Genomic DNA, 27,005 nt, shown 5'->3' on the forward strand with positions numbered 1-27,005 from the left:
GGATCAAATGCTCTGTATTTTTTTTTATTTGTTTATGTTTTCTATGCTGCATAACTTATCACTGTAACTGTTGTAAAATAAACCACTAATCGCCGTATCTCTTAAGTTGCCCCTGGTGTATATATATAAGTCCAATGTACAGCAAAAACTTCCGAAAACTTAAATTTTCAATTTAAGTCAAATGTAAGAATAAACAGAACGGCTTATGTTCTATGAAAAGCGATTCCAGGTATTAAAAACATTTTCTGTCTAGAAGTCAACAATTGGCTGTCTTGGCTGCCATAAGGGGCTGAAGTGCAGCAATAAGAATTTCTATATATAAACTGTTGCTGCCAGACATAATGAAAAACATCTCCTCTGGTAATTGTAAACATTTCAGCAACCTATTCAGCCTTCTTGAATTTCTATTTTTAGTGATCGCAAGTTTGAAAAGCAGTTTTGTGATGCAACGCTCAAGGCGGAAACCAAATGTTTCGCGGTTCATAGAGTTGTGCTTGGCCTTACGTCAGAGTTCTTTTGCAAAATGTTTTTAACTCCAGTAAGTTATAATTAATAAGGAAGTAATATTCACATTTTTTGAAGTATGTAAATAATTGTCTGTTAAGAGTTTATTAATTCCTACGGGAAGCTATGTTTTCAGTTCTTGCACTTTCAAGATTGACCAATTTGATTCTTATTTGTTACCATAATTATAATTACTTCACCCAACAAAATCAGATTTATTCTTGTGCTACCTGCTATGTTTTTTCCATATTTTAATTTTCTATTAATACATAAAAAAAATTATCTTTGTTATTTTATATACTAAATCAGGGTGGTCCAACATTGAAAGCATCACGGGCCATAATATTTTTTAAATATAGTTTGTGGGCCACATACACAAAGCCAGTGCTCTTTAACCTTTTTTTTTTTTTTTTTTTTGACGAACTCATGCACCTGTTTACTTAAAAGGTAAATTAAGGTAAAAAGCGATATGAAACATCATTTGCATATTAATACAATCATGTTAATTAAACCGAGCGGAGCTGCCGAAGTTTTACCCTCTATCATTGAGGGTTTGATTATGGCGAAAGGCTGCTTGCGAGTACTATTGCACATCATAAAACAGCATTCAAACTTTACACAAAAAAACTAAATACAAGAGAAAGTTAGTTCGCAACGATTACAGCACCATTGTCTCATAGAAATCGGTAACTACTTGCAAATCTGACAATAATGGCTCACTAAAAGTTTGTGATACACCTTTGTATACCTTTTCGTACTGGTGCGCCCTATACATATTTTGATGCACCCTAGAGTGCATCGTGCACACCGGTTGAAGAGCACTGCACTTTGCTACAGGCAGCCAGGGGCATTATACGGATTTTTGTTTGATCTCCAATAAATATTTAAAGTTGACTTCACTAAATTTTGTCAAAAGGCACCGTTATAATGCACATAAGATCAGGAAACCTGATGCTATGCTTTTGCGTTTTTCTGCAAATGAAATCGAGTTTTGATGACACAGAAATTTGTGCACGAATAGGCTGAATTCGGGACAATTCGGTACAATTGATCTAAGGTGTGCACAGGGGTGTACACCAAGCCATGCCTTCCCCCTAACTATATGTTTTACCAACTTCAATAATATTACTGCAAAATTTTCTGTGGCTTCTATTTTTTTTTGTTGTTTTGTAGACATTGGCAGCTCAAATTCTGTGCATATACCATTGCATGCTTTCACAATAATTGGACATTTAGTATAGCAGGCATTTGATATAATACATTTAAGTAATAACGGACTTGTTCAATATTACATTTTTTGCTATCATAAGTAAAGTTTTATAATCGAGAACCCAGAAATATATCTCTTAGATCTTGTCTATAGCAACAGGTTGATGCAGGGTGGATCAGACTTATTCATCATTTGCGCGAATCCATAAATGTTTTGGCAATATGGCCGTTGCATTGTGCGTAACATATATTTTTTTGTGCTTTGTGTGAACTTTCTACTTGATTTTTGTAATGCAAGGCACTGGACAATTATATAAAGCTGGCAAAGGTTAATACGACTGGTATAAAACATAACAAAAAGTAGCATGGCTGTCTTGCCAAACCCCTGAATCCGAATTTGATGAGTGATCGAAAACTGGTTTATTCAATAGTCTAACTCGAAAAATGTAATCGTAACGAAACAATTAAAACATGCTTGTTTTTTGTAATCACTTATATTTATTCGATTGAACCCTTGAGCTCTACGCATTACAATAATTTTACAATGCTTTGCGGGCCACGAACATTGATGTCGCGGGCCACCCTGAACTAAATGATACCGTTAGCCAGATAATATGAATTCACATTATGTAATCACATGTTACTGTTTAGATGAAAGAACAATTTGCTGCAGAGATCAAGATTAAAATGACAGATGAACAACTAGAGAGACTTTTGAATTGCATTTACACTAATGATGTGCAGATTACAAATGAGAATGCATTGGAATTACATGAAGATGCTGAATACACACAGATCGGATGTATTTATATGTTTAGTAATCGTTTTCAAATTATTATTTCTTTACCTAAAAAAATTAAATTCACAGGATATTTTAATTCCAGCATGCAATGCCTGTTTAACAATTCCAACTGTATAATTAATAACAATAGTCTCTGTTTTTAAGTTTCAAACCAATATAGGGAATTTGAGTTATTTATTTTAAATTTTTAAACACACTTTTGTTTTTTATAGTTCTTAAATCCAAATGTGCCAAGTACATTTTGCAAATGGTGGGTTTCGATAATTGCTTGAGAATCCTGGCTCATGCTAAGAGGTACCACCTCACCGAAATAGAGGAAAGAGCAAAACAAGTGATACATGACAACTTTGAAGCTGTTGTGCAACAAGATGATTTTAAACAACTGGATTTTGACTCTATGTCTGCAATAATAAATCATCAAAATGCCAAGGTAAGTTAAATATCACATTTTTCTTCCAAAACCTACCCTAGTTTTGGTTTTTTTTAAAAGCTTTATGTGTTTGTAAAAGAAAATTGTTTTTCATAACATCACTATACCATCTTCTATTCGTGCTAGTGACAAAATCAATTATAAAGGTGCCCTGGAGTTAAAAATATCAATTGGAATAAAATACAAAATATTATAACTTTATATTTCATTTACTTAGTTGATTTCTGTTTTGCAAAAGAAAAGAGATAATGTTGTTATTTTATGATCTTATAATTGTATTAGTGATTCAAGTTTATCAATGATCAAGCTACCCCAGTGTTCAATGATCTACAAGTGTGTCGGTTTAGGTGTTTGTTGATAAACTTGATTTAAATGAAACCATGTCCTTCTGAGCAATGTTTTATTTGTTTAATTTTTTGTGGGGAATTTTGTGTTTGCCTTTTACTCACAGTGCATCGAATCTAACCCATACATAGTTAATCAATATTATGCCTTAAAATAAGTTTCAATTTTAAATAGAAATGATTACTTTGTTGTAGGGTGTTTTATTTGCTTGTATATTATTTTTAGATATAAAGCAATACTTTATATATGCGATCACCCTTTCTTGGTTAAAGTTTTTCATTTCAATATTAAATTACTTACATATAGTTCCATTTCAGTTTTGGGACTGACACTGATAATACCATTGTATTAGATAAATACCGATGCTTAGCATTGGCGTATGGTTGTTTCTCGACTCGTTCCCTTCTGAGCCTGTGAAGCTCAGTTGGTAGAGCGACGGCCCCGGCTAGACCGAGGTCGTGAGTTCAAACCTCACTGCAGGCCAGTTGTTTTTCTAGCCTGCCCTGCTTGCATCATAGATTAGCAGATTTGGTGAGTCTGTAATGGCTTTCGGTGTGCTTAGAAATACATTTGGGATTTTGAGTATCTGTTCAGTTTCAATCAGACATCCCTATTACCTGTTGATGATTATAACCCTGCACTCAATTCCCATTTTTAATCCACTTAAAGCACACAAAGCATTTAATATTGTACTCTTCTTGTATGTCACAGTTGATGTTTTTTCTAATCATTTAGCAACAAGGAGAGTCTGTTTTCACTGGAATTATTCAATGGGTTCACTTCAAACTTTCCAGTCGTAGGGAACATTTTGTGAACCTCTTCTCTCAACTTGACCTTTCAACTTTTTCTTGTGAATTCTTGCAGACCACTGTTATTGACGAGGTTGGTGGAAGTTACTAGACTGACCCAGGCTCGCTAGCCTTAAGTGTTTGCTAGAGTACTATGAGCTTGATATTTAATGAAATGTAACACAGTTGTTAGCAAGCCAAATAGTCATCTGTAATATTTAGTTTATGCATTTCGTGTTATAAACTAAAGCACTTTGCTGATGTTAAGAGATATAATCAACTTTAAAAAAAAGGTAATTACCCAGATTCAGTTAGCAGGGGAATTAATGTAGGTATTAAGATATGCCTGTTATTTGTTATTTAGATTCTTGTTAGTGAGAATGTTGCTTGCTGTCGTGCTGTGATGAAGGAAATGAGGAAATTTCTTCCAAAACCCCAACCTAAACCTCAAGGTTATTGGTCTACTGTATATATACTATTTATTAGTAGTAATACTATTTTTAAGTACATATTTTTTGTATTAACACTGTAAGGTCTCCCATAAACCATGCCAATATGTTTTAGTTTTTCATGTTAATTTTCATGTTTTTAATAATTTTTTTATGTTTTTTTGATTAAGTGTAAAGTTTTATATTTTTAATACTTTTTCTACTTTTTTTTTCGAAAGAATTTTATATTAGTTAAAATTTACTTATTCCATGGGAAAGAAAAATCGTGCTATGTTTATTTATATGTGTTTAATTTTTAATCAATGATGATATTTCAAACAGAATCAACGAAGCTTTTGGTGGTTGGAGGTGATGATTCAAAGAAACAATGTTTGCTGATTGATGTCACCAATAAGCAAATAGAAGAATTGCCGGTAAATAATGATTTTATATTTATACATATTTCGCATTGACAGCTTAAAAACAAAGCTTTGACAGCTTAAAAACAAGCTTGCAGTAAGATTCAAACTCACGACCTCGACTGTTTCGCAGCTGTTGCTCTTCCTACTCAACTACGCAGACTCAGATGGAACAAGATCTAAGCTAAATCTAGTTTTTCGTCTTTAACGAACAGCCTTTGAGCTTTGCACATGATCAACTATTTTAAATAAAGCGGAAACCATGAAATGCTGTGGCTATATATATATAAGTTTTCAATTGATATTCCAAACTCCGACATTTCTTTGTATGCCTTTTAGCAAAAAATTATTTTGTACAAAAAGCATATTAAAATGTTCTTATCCAATAAATTGCCTGATGGTATTGTGTTTTTCACACGCAACAAACGGACACAACAACGTATTTTGCTGATGGAAAACAATAAACAGCACATTACTGAAAATACAATCCTTCTGATAATTCAGGCTGAAAACATTTCTAGTTTAGTGTTTGTCTACATATTCAGCCTTTTCTAATATTGTATTGTTGCAAGAAAGTAAGTAAAATACGTTAAAATAGTAAACCTGTTCTGTTCTAATGTTGTTTTATTTTCTTGCATTTCATCAAAAGTATAGCACTGAAACTTATCTTTTCGTGGCAGCGTATGTTTTAGAACTCTACTAGCCAGTGACCAACTACAAACTAATGTAGTTTCGTCCGATATTAGATTGCTGATTATGCGTTGATTGGTTCGTTAAGAATATTCGAACATATTTGAATGCGACAAATGTTTTTATTTTTAAATTTCCAGCAACCGATCTTGCCAGTTTATAGTGCGACCGCGGTGAAATTTATAAACAAGGTTTTCATCTTTGGAGGATTTGGTAAAAACAATAAAAGTTGCCAAATGTTTGACCTCGCCGAACAAACTTGGACAGTTTTGACCGATATGCCAGCAGGTCGATATTTTGCCGCTTGTGCTGTTTTAAATGGTGAGAAACACATTATTTATTTAAAAGAGTAAGTGAACCTATGTTGAACATACGCACGTTCGCTTTGGCATTGAAAATTGACGGAAACGTTACAGACTTGTTTCACTATTTAGTCGACTCTTGGCTGTCCGCAATACGTCCGTCGTCTGTATTAAAATGCACACTCCAAGTTTTGAAAATTATAAAAATCGTTTCGCCGCCGACATTTTATTTGTACAACCTGTTGCGTAAACGAGCTTAATATGAACATTGCTTTCTCCCAAGACTTAAATAGCAATTCTAGAAATTTACCGGAAACCTTTTTGAAATTCTAACTTCACGTCGTCGTAAGGATTCAAGCATTGCAAGTAAACCGTGGGTTCGAAGTTAAACCCAGAACCCCAGAGCTAGTGTATATTTAAACATTTTTAAACCCTTTTAAATGAGCCACTTAAACCAGCGGTTGCCGAACTTTTTGTTGGCAGCGACCTTTGAAAACTTATCTAAACTCGCGGCGCCGTAATGAATGCAGAATGGTGCCGTACTATGTCCTTTTGACCTTTAAAAGGTTGGCTAACTAGTATTTTAATCAACTTCATACTGATACTATCCACACAAAAATCCGCGCAACATTATCTGTTGTTCTGCTAAAAAAGGAAATTAAAAAAACTATATATAATACACATGAATCGTGCGTTAACTTACAAATACAGTAGAAGGTGTGTTCGTGTTGGTCGTTTGTCAGTTTATGCCCTAGTACTGAAATTATGCTTCTCAAAACAAACCTGAATATCACACTAAAATAGGTTAGAAAGCAGAAAAACTGTGATTGCTTGTAATTATTTGGCTGTACCGTAACGTAACTTCAATATCGTTGCATTTCTTTTGGTGTTCCACAAGTTTTTTTAATTAGAAAAGTGTTTAAAAAGTTGAAAATCGTTGCAATAGAACAACTTTCACCTGATTTTAAGGCGCCCCTGGCAAAGTCTCGCGGCGCCAAGTTTGGTAACCTCCGACTTAAAATGTAATTTATGTTTTTATATATTGTGGGAAGTCGTGCAAAGTATAACTTCATATTTTTATTGATAACCAGCAATGTCACCCTCCAACAAAAAGTGTTTGGGTTTATTTATTTACTGGACATGCATTAATTGTTGGGATTCATATTTAATTTACTTGCACGAAAAAAAATCCTCAAATAAAATACGAACATAAGCTGTGCGCAGGGGCAAACAAAAAAATGTCGGACACCGAGTTAAGTGGTTTCACAAAGTTCCAAACTCGAATACTCGGCACAGTGCATTACTCGGCCGGGTCGAGTACTTAACCTAGAAACGCATTTCCGTATCTAACATTCCTACCCTGTGATTTTGTTGCATATTAATTTTTTTGTAAATATATCACTTTCATAAATTGACCATGTTTTATTATAAACTGAAGAGTCTGCTGATAAAGTGGAAGTTTTAGGTTCTACCGTTTTAATTGAACTAATAATTACAACTCGATTTCTTTTGAATGAACACTATTCTATAACGTCCGCCATTTTGGCAAATGTGTAGTTTTTGGTGCTCATTTTCGCGTATTGAAAATGTATTCTGTTCAAAACCGTCAACATTTCGATCGGAATATGACGAAATATGAACAATTGCCCGAGTATAATATATGAGCTTGTTTTTGTTGTTGTTGCGTATATTTTGTGTTTACAGCTTCGTTTAATATAAATATTTTGGTTTTGAACCCAGGTTTGATCTACGTCACCGGTGGCCTTGACAAAAGCAACAGAAGGCCTCTATCAACTTGTATCATCTACGACCCCGACAACAATTCCTGGAGCAAGGGACTTGACTTAATGCAACCGAGATATAACCACGCAATGGTTGAATTTGAAGGTAAGGATGAAAGTTGACTTTACCTCGCATCGCTATCAGCTGTTTGCGAGTGTTGCCAACTTTTTATCGTATAATCACTGTAACGTAAACATAAAAGTGTGTGTTTGTTGCGGTCACGTATAGGAGCTGAATTATATTTTTGTCAAACGGGTTTAACAGATTAATACTCTCAGTATTATGATGATGAGGTTGGAATATTTGGTGAACTATTCAACTTAACCGTTTGATAACTTTTGAGCAATTTTAAGGCAACTGCGCTTGTTATGACGTCACTAATTAACGAAATGTTTCCCTTAAACTGCTAAGCGGGACCCTACTTAAGAAGGACTGTTAATCTGTTATAGATTGCCCGGGTAGTTTATTTACGTGACATCTGTCAGTGTAAAATAAGATTATTGGCTCCGTAGGATGATTTAAAACCTTTTTCAATGTCATTTATAACCATCCCTACTTTTATTTTTGTGTTATGTAAACCTACAATATGACTTGTCTGGTATACGGGCTTCACTTTTTACCCGTCCTGGCCACTCTAATCTATTTGAGGCCGTTACGTATTTTTCGAAACTGGAACATTTTGCTATGTTTTTCTCAAGGGGCATTTGATAAAAATGCCAAAATTTGCCCATAACAAGTAAAGCTTTATTAATATTAAATTTTTTTGTTGAGTTTTTGTTTGTTGTTTTGCCAGGTTCACTTTATGTTATTGGTGGATGGAACGGCTCATCAAGCCTCAACTCATGTGAGAAGTTCTCGGATAATCGGTGGTCAGCAATTCAACACATGAATGAAGCTAGAGAAGGTTTATCAGTTGCTGCGTTTCAAGGAAACATTTACGCAACTTGCGGTTACAATGGTAATTATATTGTTTACATTCTTTACATTCAATAGGCTCTTAAATATTTAATTAGGCAAAACAAGCGCAAAACTAACTTCTTTTAATCATTTGTGTCCAAAATTTACTAAGAAAATTTGTGAAACAGAAGAAAATAAAGTTTTTGTTTAACTTACAGTTCACGACGTTATCTTGAACAGAACTTATTTAATATACTTTCTTGAACAGAACTTATTTAATATACTTTCTTGAACAGAACTTATTTAATATAATTCTTCATAAACCACAATTAAAAGTATCCCAATATAAATATTGGAAGGGCCCTGGAGCTTTTAACATTGTTGGTCCACTTGCAAAATAACTACACACCAAGTATTAACGAAGTTATGCGTGGGCCACTAGGTAATGGCGGCTGTTTACCCCCTCTCGGTAATCCTGAACGTTTCCCAATTAACAAAACGCACAAGAGGTAATGAGGAACTTAATATTGCGTAACAAGTGTCCAGCTAACAACTGTTCAGTGTATAAAGTAGATATCACGACACATTAGGTCAATTTGTACTTTGAACTGGGGATGTCCGATACTTGACATTATATTCCGATAGCGATAGACGATATTTTATTATATTAGAATAATAAACGTCATTACTATGCTCAAACATTTAAAATCAATGAAGTTAAAACTTTCATATTTTTCCAGGCTGAAAGAAAAATTGACAAATGTGCTTTAGTCTTAAGAAGTTTAGTTACCCATGAACGTATATAATGTTTTATTGTTTAATTTTTTTATAGTTTTTTTGTCCAATGATAACATCCAAAGAAGTAAAATAAAGTTAAATATCATATAAATAGCATATTTTGCCGATGACCTTGCCATTAGCTGAAAGAATAAACGTTAAATAACTTTGTCATAAGGGAACATCGTAGGTTAAGTTAAACTTGTAAAAATGTGTTTTTCAAGTTAATCAATTCCGAAGGTTTTTTTTTAATTTTTTGCGTTATATCGCCTCTTTCCCCGATCGCTTTTTGAGAATAAACCGGCGAAACAAGTGGTGAAATAAATGAAGAAGTTTGTCCATACTTTACCAATTGTGCTTTGTAACCAGATTGGTCAGCGCTAAGCACAGTAGAACGATACGACCCCAGAAGCAACTCGTGGACTCGAGTTCGACCCACCAACGTTGGACGGCACCGCCATGCAACTTGTGTGTTGCAAGGAAAGCTCCATGTTATTTGCGGGTGAGGGTTCCGAAATTAAAATAATCTAACCACCATAAATAAAAACTACAAATATTAATAAAATCGCTGAACTGTAGTGGGATTTATTGTTGCTTTTCGTAATTTTAATTTATATGTTTTCTTCATAAGATTACTAAATGATGCCTTTATATTTAGCGAGTAAAGTTGCTATTCGCCTTAGACGCAGATATAATTACAACTAAAAAAAAAAAATCTAAAGCTTCGACAATTTACTAGTTGCTAATATTAATATTAAAATACGGGGATAAGGTTGGTAATAATTAAAAAAAATTTTTATTTGTATTTGTTCGCAATCGCGATTGGACATATGTTTCTTCCTATTTTACGTTTTCTAGATGTATTTAAACAATTGTTCCTGCCATTGATACTTTTTTATTGTTGTTTTTATTTGTGATTTATTGTTGCGTTTTCACTATTTTATATATATTTTCTTAAAAAGCGAACAAAATGATGGGTTTGTTGCTATTCGCCCGAGACACAGATATAATTGCAATTAAAACAAACAAAAAACTGCTTTAAGAATTCACTTTCACCATTGTTGTCATAAAAAGCACAAGTAAGGTTAGAGTAATGATTAAATGGCTTCTTAATTGTATTTGGGCTCAGATTGGAGCTTACTTCAATTCTATTTTCCCGATGTGAAACTCATTTTTCTTGGCGTTTATGTTTTCTAGATATATTTAACCTATGGTTTTTGGCATTAATACTTGGCTAAACAATATTCGTCGGTTAAGAATGTCACTGATTGTTTCTAATAATAATGCTTGCCAAAGTTTAACAAATTGTTTATATCGTTGTTGCACATCTTGTCACAGAGATGAAGAGAAATCGGTGGAAGTTTACGACCCGCAAGAAAACAAGTGGACCGTTTGTTTCCACACTGATGATGTTGCCACCTACGGTTGCATTGTTGCAGTTTAAATGGCGCAGAGCCTAATATTGCGATTGCCAAATTCCACAAAGTTCTTTATCGTCCATTGTCCAGTGCTCATTTGCTTCACAAAACCAAGCTGTTGTCAACATTAAGGCTAGGCTGCCCCCTATTTTTCCAATCATCCAATGATGTGAAAAACGTAAATAGCAATTAACAATCAATAATATATTTTGTGGACGTATAAACCTATATTGTCGATTATCTCGTTTTAAAAAAAGTTTTATTTCATATGTTGTACCAAACTGATTTTTCTTTACTTAACCTGTACAATTTTATAGCCTATAATGTGTACACCTTTATTCTGTTATTTTTCTTTTTTTGATGAAATTAGTTGTTATTCATGCTGAAGTTCAGAACCAAGCTTGTTCTTGTTTGTATTCCTAGTTGTTATTTCTATGATGCGATTTGCGAGCCCCACCCAGTGGCGGATTTTGTCCTTTATATTTTTCTAATAATATCTGTTTTACAAAAATACCATCTTTTGTAAAAAATTGATATTTATCATCTTTTAGACAAAATCTTTTGTAAAAATTTGCATTTTTCTTCTTTTCGACAGTTGGATTTTTTTGTTATTCGTCGACGACATTTATAAAATAGAGTTTCACGAAACTTTCAAAAACCTAACCCTTTTTTAAACCGATTAATTTTCCGTCACTTTATTCCACTTGTTACATGAGGGTTTGCGCTTGACATAAGCTTGGCGCTTTGTTGTACAAGATGCTCGATTAAAGAAATGTAACTTGCGTGTTGAATTGAAACACTTCCACCCCGCGATCTTATACCTTCGAAATTCTTCTTTGTTCAGTTCTAAAAGCGGCATTGGTTTTGTCTCACTGTTTCTTATGACATTTCAACAGTTATAGAAATGTGTACGAGTGGTCTATATCAGGGATCGGCAACCTTTTTTTGCAATGCGGACCGGTTTAAAACTGAAATTTTGTTGCGAACCGACCTTAGAAAACAAAAAATCTTCAATAAAGAAAATTGAAAAGAAAATAACTTTTCTACCATTAAATTACACTTGAATATCATTATAACCAGCTTGTCAAAAATATGATATTTAAAACCTATTCAAAAAGTCACACTTTGTATAATAATGTATTTTAGATCCGATTTTTAACCAGGCCCTACACGACACTTTCTATAGTTACGTAATACCAAAAATAAAAACAAAATATGAAAAAGTGCGAGCCAAAGACCGACAGCTGAAAAGTATAGAACAGACATCCAAGGATGCCGGATTGGCTTTTTTGACAACAAATTTCAATGTGGTTGATTTTAGAAAAATCTTTTACGCTTGTTTTCCGTCATTTTTATCGAGGCTTAAGCTAAAAATATAGAGGCTGAAACTTGCTAAAACTAATTAAAATGCATACGTGTTTTGAAAACCCTTTTCTGCTTAAATACCAAATTAATAAAGGATTTCATTGTGGGACACTGTTTGCATGAATTTATTTCGTTGACTTTGGGGTGAAAACACTTGAACATCAAAAAAGCATGATATTTTAGCGCTTTGATGGATATATTGTCAGTACTAGGAGTTAGGTTTTGCAATAAAAATATGCATTTTGGAAGTTGTCACTTGTGAACGTACTATATGTAATTTATATGACCACAGCACACTAGTTGTTTTAAACCTCACGAGAGCTTGACACTAACTGCGATTTTTTATCATATCAATAAATACATTTCAACGGAAGGTAATGTGTTTGGAATATAAAAATACATCATAATTGTAATTGACTTTTTTCCAGATTTTTTACTTCTCGGGTTTAAATCAAAATTTTATTCTGGCAAGTGGCAACCCATCTAAGGACCGGTAACAAACTCCTTGCGGCCCGGCACCGGTCCGCGGACCAGCGGTTGCCGACCACTGGTGTATATAGGCCTATACATTTATACAAACAGGATGCAGCTGACTCGATGTACCTTACGGTCTTTCGCTGCATCCTGGAACAAACAACTGTAGTTTTCTTTGTTACTTCGTACTGAGTTTTAGTTGTTTCGTTTCCAAAAAAATAAAATCTATTTAAACATCTATAGCTGGAATTTTAACTTACAAGTTGAATTGCAACGCTTAAAGGCTGAAAAGTGGAGTTCAAAGTTAAAAAAAACGTTTACGATTTTATTGCCTTTGTATGTTTTACCTGGGATAACTTACTTTTGAATAAATGCAGCTTAAGCATTATTTGCACAGTCCGGTTATGATTTGCGCTTTTATAAATATTCAACACTATTTCCTATGACCTTACCAATTTATTTGTGAAAATAGCAATGATATTTATGACGTTTAATTTGATATCGGGGACAACTTAACACTTCTTGGATAAGGAAACAAGGAGTTGTTTTTATCGAAAAACAACAATAATTATAACAAAAAGAGAAAAGAAAAATAATATTAAGTGAATCTTGTGTTGTCGCATAGGATTTTTTCCGCTAGCATGTGCGCAGGTTGCCATGACAACACACGTGTTCGCAATGAGTTTTAATGTTTTACCGAAAAGTCATTTTTTATATAGGAAACAAATTTTCTGTAGGTATTTGTTTGGCCTTGTTGTCTGTTGGGTATGAGCTTCCATAGATGTACAAGAAATTTTAGGCTTCTTTTTCCTGCATCAGTTTAAATTCGGGAATCGTTTTTTGATTTATTTTGCCTTATATTATGACCGTGGATGTTTGAAGTTTGACAAAAATAGGAGTTGAAAACTAAAGGTAAGAGTTGTTTTTTAAAATTATACAAAGACTAATTTATAATTCGTCCATCTCGTGTGGGTTTGGCGAGTCCATTGTATAGAGGTTTGAGGTAGGGTTCCTCTCCGGGAATGTTTCGACCTGAAATTCCCGGGATTTCCCGCAAAATAACAATCCCGAATCCCGGGAATTTTTTTTTATAATCCCGGGTATTCGGCAACATAGCAAAACTTAAAAAAAATTGTCGTTTTTGACAAATAAAAATAAAAAATATGGTGCTACTTCACTTTTGCACGTAGAAAGTTATGCAAAAGACGGTCTACAAATACCGCAAACCATATAACGCACCTTATTTGGGTTGGGATGCGCGTCAGCGTTTGAATGAGGGTGGGTCAGGTGGGATTATTAATAATAAATTTAATAACACTTGACCCACCCTCACCTGAACGCTAGCACGCACCCTAACCCAAATAATGTGTGTTATATATGGTTTGTGGTATTTCTGCTTTTTTGCATAAATTTCTACGTGCAGAAGTAAAGAAGCGCGAAAAATAGTATTAACGTCATTGCATGTTGCATTATTTGCGCTTACCAGCGGAAAAAAAATTATTCTACCAATAAAATGCGCCATGCATGCGCTTTTTTTAAATTAAAACAAATAAGGGTCCTGACTTCAATACGAGAAGCGGTCTTATAAGATTGCAGAAGCAATACTACAGAACATAAATGAGCTTAATTAAATGTTTGGAGCTAATATAAAATAATTTCAAACGTCTCAATGACGTAATTTTAGGTATAATTTTTTCGTTGGGATTCCTGGGATTCCCGAGAAGTTTTATTTTTCAATCCCGTTTCCCGGGAGTAAAAACAAAGAGGAACCCTAGTTTGAGGGATGTTTTAATTATTTTTATTGCTATGCCAGGCAGGTCGGAAAGCAAGGCTGGATTTATCCCCCACGCAGTTTCCCACTCAGCAGCGGTTATTGCCACGCATTTCATGTAAAATCAACGTAAACTGTGGTCAGCCGCGAAAAATCACTCAAACGCGTAAAACTTACGTCGCGCCAACGGTTTTCAGTATGGTATTCCATTGTCAGCGGTGCAAGTTTTACAAATCACGTTTTTACAGCTGCGCAAATTTGTGTAGAAATGTTATTACAGCCGCGCAATTTTAAGCTGCAAAATCGTCTCCCCGGAAATAAATCCAAACTTTCCAATCTTGTTGCTATGTTTTGTAGTGCTTGGATATGATTAAGGTTTGTTGTATATATTCCTCCAACTGATTATGCAATATTAAAGATAAGGATGAATCAATGTATAATATAATGTTAGAAAAGTAGGTTGATTAACGTATTTCTTTATTTTTACTAATATGCCTGTATTGAGGGCTATTTTGGATGATATGTATTTTTCCTAGTTAACTTTTAATCTTTATAAATTCCGAGATATTTAGTAACGCTTGTGTTGATAATTATGTTTGTTGCTATAATAATTAAACACTCTTGTGAATCAGGTTGTCATGTATAGTGAAACATCATGTAATTGGTTTTGCTGTAATTCATTGATAAAATTGGCTGCATTTATTACCAAGTCACTTTGAGTACATTTTAATTTTAAGGCCGAATATGACTGTATATTAATATTTTTTTAAAAAAAGCTAACTTAGGTTGCTGTGAGATTTGAGTAATGTGTAGAAATTTCTGATTGATATCTTGTTTACTTCTGGAGTTATTGAACAAAGAATTTTACACTGCGTACCTCCTTTGTGCATTTATCCATATTTCTGCATGTCTTGTTTCAATTTGTGTTTTTGTTTGTGGTTCTGTTATTTGTTTATGTGATTGAAACAAGAGATTCATTTCTGCTAGGTCTTTTACATGTATCGGTTAACTTTTGGGCATTGTTAGCAGTTTCAAGTCCACCCCGAAAGCCATAACTCTGTAATTTGTGTTCCACAATTTGATGGTTTATTGTGTCAAAAGCTTTTGATAAGTCTCTGAATATGTTGAAGTGATATTCTTGTGAAAGTAGGCTATGAGGTGATCTGTAGAATGTGTTTAGCGAATCCCAAATTGAATGTGCTATTTTTTTCTGAAAACTTAACATTTGTTGTATACTACTATTTCTTTTAAATATTTTACAGAATATTGGTCGAAAATCAGAACATTTATTAGGGTTTGTAGCAGGGCTGCGGAGTCGGACTCGGGATCCGAGGAGTCAGTTTGTTTTTGCTAGAGTCGGACTCGGGACTCACGTAAGACCTTGCAAAAACTACCCAAGTCAGGCATGCGCATACTCAGTACCAAATTTTAAAACTGATATGGCCGACAACTGGAAATTGTAAAGGTGGAATATTATATGGAGTAAATGAATTATATGATACCTCTATAAGTGGACTGCTGAATATCCACGTTATTTTAGTTACGTAAATTGGTGAAATACTAGAGTCTGGGCCGGACACGGGACTCAACAAAATCACACATTTGACCGGAGTCGGACTCTGGACTTGGAAATTGGACTACGTTTTTTTTTTTTTCCAGGAGACGAACTCAGGTTATTTTTAACCGACTCCGCAGCCCGTGTTTGTAGTCATAGGTATTGGTGTTATGTGACTTATTTTTAAACATTAGAAAGAGTAAAATAAAATGATGCAGTCATTGTATAACGCTTGGTTTGCTGTTATTATTTCAGTTGCCATTTTTATAACCTATACTGAAATGTGGTGCGGGCCCTCTGATTTATTATTAACTTTATGTACTTATACCTGCAATAGTAGTCATTTAACTAAAGTACTACTGTCCTGTTAAGTTTTCCACACTTCAACATGGCAACAGCAGATGTCTCGACCACATTTCAAAAAGATTTCACAGAAAAACCTGATATATTGAAACTGCTTAACTGGTAATTGAATTAATCATGATAGCTGTTGTGACATCTCAATAAAATACCCTATATCAGGGGTTCTCAACCTTTTTAGCATATGGACCGGTAAAATTTCAAAACAAGTTTTGTGGACCGGTGGACCTTTAAAAATCAAAATCAACCCAAAATTTAATAACGCAACAAAATGCAACTGAAACACTTCTTAGATTTTACATACAACTGGTTTAAAAGTTTAAGACTGAAACAGGTGGCCTACTTTTAACAGTGAGGCAAAACACTTGCAGCATCGTGACGTACAAAGAAGTCCAAAGTTATTATTAACTCTATATTCTGCCACAATGCTGCAAACTACGGACCTGGAGGAGTTCTAAATTTGATGGATAACCCTTTAACATCATGAATTTTGCAACTGAGATATAAAATTGTACATTTTGACAGGAAAATTGACGCAGACCGGCACCGATCCGTGGACCCGCGGTTGAGAACCACTGCCATATATGATGCTAGTAGTGGTACTCGTCCGATACTAGGGTGGTATCAATGCTAACCGTTGCCTGTTTCTGACATCTAATTTACATACCTTAAGCGGAGTGCTGTTCTCAAACAAACTTATATGCAATTGCAATAAACGTATGGCCGCAAATACTTTAAACTGACGCCGTTTCAACCTTTTAATACCTTATCACTGTAATTGTTGTGAACTAAACCATTAAACACTGAATCTCCCAGTTGCCTCTGGTGAAGTTGCCTCTGGTGTATATTATGAATTTAAAGTCCAATGTATGGCAAAAACTTTGCAAAACATAACTTTTCCGTGACTTGCCTCAATTTAATTTAAAACTTGTTCTATGAAAACCTATTCGGGTTGTTCAAAATATTTCTGTCTAGAATTGAACAATTTCTTGGCTGTCTGGGCTATCATAAGGGGGCTAAATGACAAATATGTAGAATCACTTTAAAAAACAAAAACAGCTTCCATGGTAATTGTTTTTGTTAACCAACGTTTCTGCAACCTATTCAAATCGCCTTCTTGAATTTCTATTTTTAGTGATCGCAAGTTTGAAAAGCAATTTTGTGATGTAACCCTTAAGGCGGAAACCAAATGTTTTGCAGTTCATAGAGTTGTGCTGGGCCTTACGTCAGAGTTCTTTAGAAACCTTTTCAGAATCGAGGTTAGTTAATAAAGAAAAACTATGTAATGAATTGTATGTTGTGTGTCAATTGATTCATACTTTCTTGCACTTTCAAGATAAACAAATCGACCAATTTGATTATTTGTTTGTTAACATAAGCACCTGCCGAAAACGTATGCAAATATTTGGTTTGATTAATAAATTAAAAAAAATGTCTTTTTAATGTTTAAGCTGAATAATAAACTAACCCAGATCATATATTTTCACTTTTATTGATCACAAGCTGCTGTCACCCGATCCGTTAGAAATTGGTGCAGTTAGGTCTACGACAGTTAGAGCATCCAAGGGCAAAAAAGTTTGACTTTTAGCAATGCACTAATTGGACCTTTAGGTAAAGTCCCGGCATAGATAAATTTAAAAGATTCGCTGAAAATTCACAAAAGATAAAAAAAATGTGAGATAGAATTAATAATACTTGACCTATCCTAACCCAAACACTAACCCGAACCCTAACCCAAATAATGTGCATTAATTTAATAATTATTTGAACACTGGGGAAAAAGCACAAACTCGGGTGGGCGTAAGATAGTTTCTCGTCTATGGTACCTCAGGATTGTTACGTCACACATTGATGTGTTGGGACCTAAAGCATTTATGTAATTATTAAATCATTGTATAGTATTTGAGTTACGGTGCAGGTTAGCATTTGGATTCGGGTGGGTCTCGTATTTTTGAACTTAATCTTGTTATGCAGATGTGTTAATTTAAATTAGTTTACAAGCTAAAAGTCAGACTTTCTGATCCTTTACCTGCCCTTATTATTTTTTAACTGATCGGGTGAAATTCTGTAATAAAGCCAAAAGTACACAGTAGGCTATACCAGCAAGCACGTAACACTACAATAAAGTTGGCTTTTTGCTTAGAACTGCTCTAATTTATAACAGATCAGGTACTACTGTTTAGATGAAAGAAAAACATGCTGCTGTGATCAATATCAAAATGACAGATGAACAACTGGAGAGACTTTTGAATTGCATTTACACTAATGATGTGCAGATTACAAATGAGAATGCATTGGAATTGCATGAGGATGCTGACTACACACAGATCGGATGTATTTATATATATTAATCTATTTTAATTTTTTATTTTGTTTTCTTAATAAAAAGTGAATAAATACGCAGAAAAGTTTTAATTCCAGGATTTAGTGTCCCGTTAAAACAATTTCAACTATAATTAGTAACAAAAGTCTCTGATTTAACTTTCATACCAATATTTTTTTACATGGCAATTTGGGTTATTTAATCAATCATTTAAACAAAATTTTGTGTTTTTTTTATAGTTCTTAAATCCAACTGTGCCAAGTACATCTTGCAAATGGTTGATGTCAATAATTGCTTAAAAATTCTTGCTCATGCCCAGCGATACAATCTCACCAAAATTGAGAAAAGAGCAAAACAAGTGTTACATTACAACTTTAAAACTGTTGTCCAACAAGATGACTTTAAACAACTGGATTTTGACTCTATGTCTGCAATAATTAAGGATGAAAATGTAAGGTAACTGGGGAATAAATATGTATGTAGTACATTTATAGTGTCTAGTACAGTGCTCTTCAACCTTTTTTGGTTTGGTGAACCCTTAAAGTTGTTGTGACGAACTCATGCACCTGTTTACTTAAAAGGTAAATTAAGGTAAAAAGCGACATGAAAAATCATATGCATATCAATATCGTCATGTCAATTAAACCGAGCGGAGCTGCCGAAGTTTTACACACTGTCAGTGAGGGTTTGAACTTCACATAAAAAAACAGAAATGCAACTTTCACCATGACAGTCAGGCAAAAAGAAAGACTGCATGTCTCAATAAGTTAGTCCACAACGATTACAGCACCAATGTCTCATAGAAATCTGTAATTACTGGTAAATACGATGTAACATTAATGGTTCATTAAAAGTTTGTGCACCCTTGTATACCTTTTCGTACTGGTACACCCCATGCATATTTCGGTGCATCTTAGGGTGTACCGTGCACACCAGTTGAAGAGCACTGGTCTAGTACATTTATAATCTGCAAATATGTGTATATAATAATATATATACACATCAGGAATGTTATCTTTAGAAACAAGGAGAATCTGTATTCACTGGAATCATTCAATGGGTTCACTTCAAACTTTCCGAGCGTAAACAACATTTTGTGAAACTTTTTTCTCAACTTGACCTTTCAACTTTTTCTGGTGGATTCTTTCAGACAAGCGTTATTTTTGAGGTGGGTTACAGCTATTAATCCCCAAAAAGCTTGCTTTATTTTATATAGCAGGAGATATTGTACAGTTTCATATTGAGTTATATCATTGTTTGTTTTTTGTACTGAACTCCTTTTACTGACTTACACCATTCCTCACACATTATACCAACTGCAATGCGTTGTCACGATTACGTAATAGTCAGACAACATAAAAATACCAAGTTGATTTTTTTGCACGAAGCACAAAAAAAATTTATTAGTTTTTTCTTTAAATTGGATAACCTAAATTTAGAAGACATGATGCATTGTGTTCACAAAAAAATGATATATTGGATTTTATCAAGCGGATTATGTTACGAGGGTATTAACTCATAATAACTAAACCATGCGCGCTTTGTTTCTTTCGCAAATCATTACAGAAATTATGTATAACAGGTGTTGGGAACCTTTCGACATAAGGAGCCATAAAAGTCAAATGTTCTTGGTTGTATTTCCATGAGAGCCATATAACACTTTTTAACATCTAGTTATAGGTTGGAAAAAAATAGTAAATTGAGCAGGGTCGTTTATTTTGTTCTCATTTAAAGGACTGTCAATAATATGCACCAAAATGAATTGGCTAAGTTTATACAATTTTAATTATGAAGTCTGTTGAAAGAATAGGGCCTTTTAAATATAAAAAGATTCGCGCGCAGCGACAATAATTTGCTACTATGTGTAATAGAAAAGGAAAAATAAAGTTAGGAAAGCGGGAAGATTTTTTCATCAAAAGAGCGATATGGAGCTACCAAAAGAGCCATATAATGATGTATGATCATGTGATACGCAAGCAAGTCTTCACTGGTCTAAAACAGAAGCAATTAACAGAAAAATGGTATTACATCAAGAGCAACATGCAGACCACTTTAAAGGTTGTGGGTCGTATGTTGTGCTGAACTGATATGAAGTATGAGACAGTTAACTGTATGAAAGCAGAATTAACTGAAACATTTAACTTGTAAAAATTGGTTGGCTCATGTTTTGAAATCATTCAATTAAAAAGAACTAACCGAGTATTTTGTTTTTAGTCACTTGTTCGTGAAAACGTTTCTTGCTGTCATGCTGTAATGGAAGCGATGGGAAAACTTCTCAAAACTCAACCCAAACCTCAAGGTTATACTTTATCAGATTTTTTATAATTTATCAGATTTTTTTCTTTAGTTATGAGGTAGAATTTACTAGGTTATGTAGCATTGAAAAACATACACCTTTTGTTATTTCTTCATTAATATTTTTGTCAAACTAGATTTACAACGCCATTAACAGTTAGTTATAGTAATGATAAATTAATTTACTACAACCAAAAAAATAAAAAAAATAGTAATAAATGATTTAATTAATGTTTAACAACTTATATAAATTTAGGTATTTACCAGCATAGACATAATTTGTGTTACATACTGACAAGTGTTTCATTAATGCTGACAACCAGCATGTCTTAAAAACGAGTGTTAATCCAGCAGAATCAACAAAGTTTCTGATGGTTGGAGGTGATGGATCAGAGAAACAATGTGTGCAGTATGATGTCATAACCAAAAAGAAAGAAGAATTGCCGGTAAGTGATAAGTATATAAATGGTCAAAGTGGAGTGAATTGTTCTAAAGCTGTGGTTCCCAAACTGTGGTATGCGTACCATCGGTAGTAGGCGAGAGTCTTTCAGGTGGTATGCGACTACGTATAAATTTTGCGAAACCTTTTTAAAGCATAATGTATAAATTTCAGAAAACTTTCAACCTTTAGAACTTTCAGATTGGGTAATTTGCAATGTTGCGTTTTAGTTACCTTTAATTTGCATATTTATGACGTAACACTTATCTTGTTCAAGATAATAAAACGTTAATTGTTAGCGGCTGGTGGAGACAAAACAACTACATGAATCGCATTAAAACTATTTGCTGTGTTTTGTTTAATTTATGGCTTTTATGTCTTCTTGGAATGACGTTTGTTAAACTTTAATACAGCTACATGCTCAATTTCTTATCTATATGCTAAAATAGTTATAGTTTGAGATATTCTAGCCACATGTAACTTAGGTGGTACATGATCACTGTACAAAAGCTCAAAATGGTGCGCGAGAAAAAAAGTTTGGGAATCACATCACTGTTCTAAAGCAATTGTTAAACATCTCCAAGTGTCCATTGTTTTAACCCCATCGATTATATTAACTAGTCAGTAGTCACTTACTGATGGGCGTTAGTGACCAAAGGGATGCGTGTAGTTTAAAATTTCACCTTGTTATTTTTCTGGAAGTGAACAATATATAGATCAGAAATTTTACACATTCTCGAAGCTAATTTAGTAATTCTGTGTTTTTGTTCAAAATTAGTTCAACTGTGGTTTTATTTCCAGCAATCGGTCGTTCCACTTTATTGTGCGACTGCGGTGAAGTTTATGAACAAGGTTTTCATCTTTGGTGGAGATGGTGAAATCAATAAAAGTTGCCAAATGTTTGACCTCATCGACCAAACTTGGACAGTTTTGGCCGATATGCCAGAAAGCCGATGTGATGCCGCTTGTGCAGTTTTAAATGGTGAGAAACAACTATTTATTTAAAATGACAAATACACCTGTGTTGAACAAACGCACGTTCGCTTCAGCATTGAAAACTGACGGAAACGTTACGGACTTGGTCCGCTATTTTGTCGACTGTTTGCTGTGTAATTTTTGGGTATACTATGCACGGATTTGTAATGTAGCTTGATAATGAATTGCAAAGCCAAAAAGGTCTAGTAGATCGACATCATCTTGATTGTACATCAACTGAAGATGATACAAGCTCGTATCAAAACGTCTTTATCAAGATGCTGTCTATCTACTCGACAGTTTCTGACAAATGTGTAATTTTTGTTCTCATTTTAGCGTTTTCAAAATATGTAAAGTGTTTCAAAAAGGCAACCTTTCGATCTGGCATATTTGTAATTTCCGACTGGCATATTTGCCTTACCGACTGGCATATTTGTAAAACCTAAATAACAGTTTTTCTATAATTCGCCTTTCAGTTGTTGCTTATATGTCTGTGCTTAAATCTTCGTTCAATATAAATATTTTTGCTGTTAACTCAGGTTTGATCTACTTCACCGGAGGTTATAAAAACAACCTCAGAAGGCCTCTATCAACTTGTTACATCTACGACCCCGACAACAATTCCTGGAGCAAGGGACTTGACTTGATGCAACCGAAAAGTGGCCACGCAATGGTCGAATTTGAAGGTAGAGATGAAAGTTGACTTTACCTCGCATCGCTATCAGCTGTTTGCGGACCAAACTTTAAGAAGGATTGTTAATGTGATATTGGATAACGGAGAGTTTATTTAATAGACATTTGTAAGTTTAAAATAAGGTTATTGACTCCCTATAGGATGACTTGAAACTTTTGTCAACGTTATGTATTTAATCAACTTACTTTTTTAGTAAACCTACAGTAAGACTTGGCTCGTATGTTTTTTTCCCAGTCCTGGATACTTGAAATTAATGTAAAACTTACTTTACGAAAATTAGAGCGTAAGTAGCATTTGAGAAATTTCTGCAGTAAAAAATCTGTTAAACAATTGCCTATAAAAGTGAACCTTTATTATTGTTAAACCAGGGGTGGGCAAATGTATTCAATGGAAGAGCCATTTGCAGAAAATACAAGTACCAGAGAGCCTCAAAATTATTTTAATACAAAAACGGTAAATAATGCAAGGTCAGCAATAATAATAGAATTGTAGCAAAACGGTAATAATCAACACAATAATAATAACGGTAATAGCAAAATAACACGCAAAATATTTGTCAATATCAGTCTTTTGTTAACTACAGTAACTCTTCGGACTCTATGTCTAGTGTTACGTCAAAATCGAAATGCTGGCCTAAATAAAAAAAAGAAAAATAGAGAAGCGTTTATAAACAGTACTGTTGGTAACCTTTACAATTTTTTGGAATTTTACGATTCAACTAGAAGAGCCACAAAAAACATACCGGAGATCCGCATGCGGCTGCGAGCGGCAGTTTTTCCACCCCTGTAATAAACCTTTGTGTTGTGTTTTTGTTTGTTGTTTTTCCAGGTTCACTTTTTGTTATTGGTGGACATAGCGACTGTTCATGCCTCAACTCATGTGAGAAGTTCTCGGATAATCGGTGGTCAGCAATTCCACACATGAATGAAGCTAGAGATTTTTTATCAGTTGCTGCATTTCAAGGAAACATTTACGCAACTTGCGGTTCCAGTGGTAATTGTAGTTTTTGCATTCTTTATTAAACATTCAATAGGTTTGTGAATATTTTATTTTAGTAGTTTTTTATTTTTTATTTTAGGTTTTATAGATTTGTGTCTTTATGTGGAACATTTGTAAACAGAAGAAATGAGTTATTTACGCTTTGCCCGATAGCACGAAAATTCACTGGGATATTTTTGGCAAAACTTTTTTTTGTCGTATATAAAAAAGTTGAAAAGAGTCGTTTTAAATTTCTGCCATGAGCAGGCTGTTGATTATTTCGAAAAAGGACAGGAATACATAAAACAGCTTCAACTAAAGGAACGTTTATATTTATTTTGCAATGTCGGTTGTTCGTTTCAACAACTTAACAAGTTTGAAAATGCGGTGAAATGCTTTGAATAAGAAATCGAACTTCATTTTTCGACGTCGGATCCCCATAAAGAAGTAGCGATATGTATTGTAGGTTGCCACAAGCTATTCGTATTCATCTAAACTTTTAAACATTTTTGAGGTTTCAGCAAAACACGAGTTAAATCAAACATTATGAAAGAGTGTTCAGACCAGGGCTTTGGAGCAGGCGTAAATGTTAAATTGCTCCGGCTCCAGCTCCGGAGATCTCTTTTATCATAGGTTAGCTCCAGCTCCGAAGTTTATTGATACCACTGCTCCAGCTCCGGTGAAAACGATCAAATGTGGTCAGTCAGTAGACAGTATAGTGGGTTGCAGCTGACTGCTCTGCTCAGTCTGCTGTCAAATCCCTCAGCAACGTGGTTAGTTAGAAAAGGTGGCGCCAAAGAGGCAACAATTCTTAATTTTGTGAAGGGTTGCTGTTAAATTATGGTAATTCAGCTATTAGTAGTAGCATAGCATCTTATAAAATACATTGGAGCCGGAGCTATTTTTTAAACAACTGATTCAGCTCCATTTGAATTTCACGTAGAGCTCCGGTTCCAGCTCCAGCTCCGTTGAAAATGCACGACTGTGGGCTCCAGCTCCAAAGGCCTGGTTCAGACTTCACCAATTGTGCTTTTTTACCAGGTGAGGACTACCTAAGCACAGTAGAACGATACGACTCAATAAGCAACTCGTGGACTCAAGTTCGACCCACCAACGTTGGACGATGGTTCCATGCAACTTGTGTGTGGCAAGGAAAGCTACATGTTATTTGCGGGTAAGAACTCCGAATTGCATATAAAGTTATTATGCAAACAAGCAAAAAGTAAAACTACAATATTTGATTAGTTAACATTATCAATAAACACAGAACGTATAGAGTTGGAGTATTAATTAATAGCTTTCGTATTTGTCATTTTAGCTTCGTGTTTATTAATTATAGACATATTTACCGGATTATTTCTGACAATAAAGCTTACGATAGCTAAAACTATTTGTCGGCTCAGCAATGCAGTTTTGGGGTACACAAGCACGGATCTGTAATGCAGCTTGATAATAAATTGCAAAGCCAAAAAGGTCGAGTAGATCGGCATCATCTTGATGACGTTTCGATACGAGCTTGTATCATCTTCAGTTAATGTGACTGAGAAGCACATTAAGCATCACTTATAAGAATTGCGTCCCATCACTTATAAGAGATGGGACGCAATGAGCGATGCTTGAATTGCTTCTCAGTCACATTAACTGAAGATGATACAAGTTCGTATGGAAAGGTCTTAATCAAGATGATGCCGATCTACTCGAACTTTTTGGCTTTGCAATTTATTATCAATGTAGTTTTTGTTTTGCAAATTGTTTATATCGTTGTTGTACATCTTCTTGTTGCAGAGACGAAGAGAAATCTGTGGAAGTTTACGACCCACAAGAAAACAAGTGGACCGTTTGTTTCCACACTGATGATTTTTTTAACTATGCTTGTATTGTTGCAGTTTAAATGGCACAGAGCCTAATATTTTGTTTTACCAACTTTAAAAAGATCTTTAGCGTCCACTGCCAAGTGTCTATTTACTTAATAGAGCCAAGCTGTTGCCAACATTACTGTAGTCGTATTTACCAGTCAGATAATGCTTAACCTGATTTTCGTGGACACCAACACCACTCTTGGGTTGCCTAATCGGATGCATTCGCGCCTTATATTGATCTATATTACGTTTTTAAATATTGTTTGAAACTTAATTTTTTCTATCTTTTTAGCTTGTGATTTATTCGCCTAATTTTTGAGCTATGTTCGTTTTGTTTCTACCGTTGAAGTTATTTGAGTACTATCTTATCGAAGCAAGTAGCCTAAGCTTTTTTTCATGTTTGTTCTTATTCAAACAGTTGTAAAATAAAGTTAATTGCTCCACTTCTACTTTTCCCGAACCACCAAACGTGTGATAAGTGATTTTAAACTACTTTATTTGTTGTCAATCGGGTCCATTCACCAGTCTGTCTATATTAACCGCTTTCACACAAAAATGTTTTCAAAATCGCCGAAAACTTGTAAATGTTTTATTTTTGTCTGACTGTCTGTGTATCTTAAAGCGCACTCGTTCATCGTCCTTACACCTTGTGATCTACTTTTTGTTGTTTTTTAACTAAAATTTTGATTTTTAAAAACGCCAAACGAATTTAGCAAACAAGCTTATTTGATGCTTGTCATTTTACAAGTGCTTATTTACTGAAGTGAGTTGACTCCCACTTTGCTTGTCGCTTTTATATGATTTTCAACAATGGACCGACCCTGGGATGATTGACGTGAATTGCCGAGAGACAGCACAGCCCCACCCAGTGGCCGATTTTGAGTTCTCGTTCATGGCCTTTAACATTTATCTTCGAATAAGCCGTCACGAAATTGCCTTCTCATAGTCGATAATTGTAGTTTGCAATTTTTATAGACGTTATCGATGGAATGGTTACTTTCTGTCGCACTCTTTTGTCTAGAATCAAGTTGTTCGGCTGATGGGCCCCAAGAGCCACAAAAATCCAAAACAGTGGTATATTAAAAAAAAAAAAATAACCAAAAAATTAACCAAAACAATGTTGTAA

At 34.3% G+C, this 27,005-nt stretch overlaps 1 protein-coding gene across 3 annotated transcripts; it reads left to right on the top strand.

Annotated features, from left to right (window-relative positions):
• The first annotated feature begins 18,905 nt into the window (after positions 1-18,905).
• On the top strand, positions 18,906-26,473 carry LOC146146352 (kelch-like protein 23). Of its 3 annotated transcripts, none has more exons than XM_083389911.1 (9): positions 18,906-19,090; positions 19,661-19,807; positions 20,854-20,938; positions 21,286-21,380; positions 22,175-22,355; positions 22,888-23,034; positions 23,871-24,035; positions 25,062-25,194; positions 25,806-26,473. In XM_083389911.1, exons 1-9 carry the CDS (start codon positions 18,914-18,916, stop codon positions 25,909-25,911), a joined length of 1,236 nt encoding a protein of 411 aa, XP_083246037.1. In that variant the 5' UTR covers positions 18,906-18,913; the 3' UTR covers positions 25,912-26,473. The 3 variants fall into 3 exon arrangements, with proteins under 3 accessions (XP_083246037.1, XP_083246038.1, XP_083246039.1); XM_083389912.1 differs by having other exon boundaries at positions 21,289-21,380; XM_083389913.1 differs by having other exon boundaries at positions 18,972-19,095.
• The last annotated feature ends 532 nt before the right edge of the window (positions 26,474-27,005 follow it).

The sequence above is a fragment of the Ascidiella aspersa genome, chromosome 5 (genome assembly GCF_963924565.1).
Source record: "Ascidiella aspersa chromosome 5, kaAscAspe10.2, whole genome shotgun sequence".
Lineage (NCBI taxonomy): Eukaryota > Metazoa > Chordata > Ascidiacea > Phlebobranchia > Ascidiidae > Ascidiella > Ascidiella aspersa.

Bases quoted from the DNA above. Each gene is read 5' to 3' on its own strand.
- LOC146146352 (XM_083389911.1), top strand. From the start codon at position 18,914: ATGGTTGATGTCAATAATTGCTTAAAAATTCTTGCTCATGCCCAGCGA. The intron at 19,091-19,660 runs GTAAGGTAACTG...TGTTATCTTTAG, and splicing joins CAATAATTAAGGATGAAAAT to AAACAAGGAGAATCTGTATT. The intron at 24,036-25,061 runs GTAATTGTAGTT...CTTTTTTACCAG, and splicing joins CGCAACTTGCGGTTCCAGTG to GTGAGGACTACCTAAGCACA.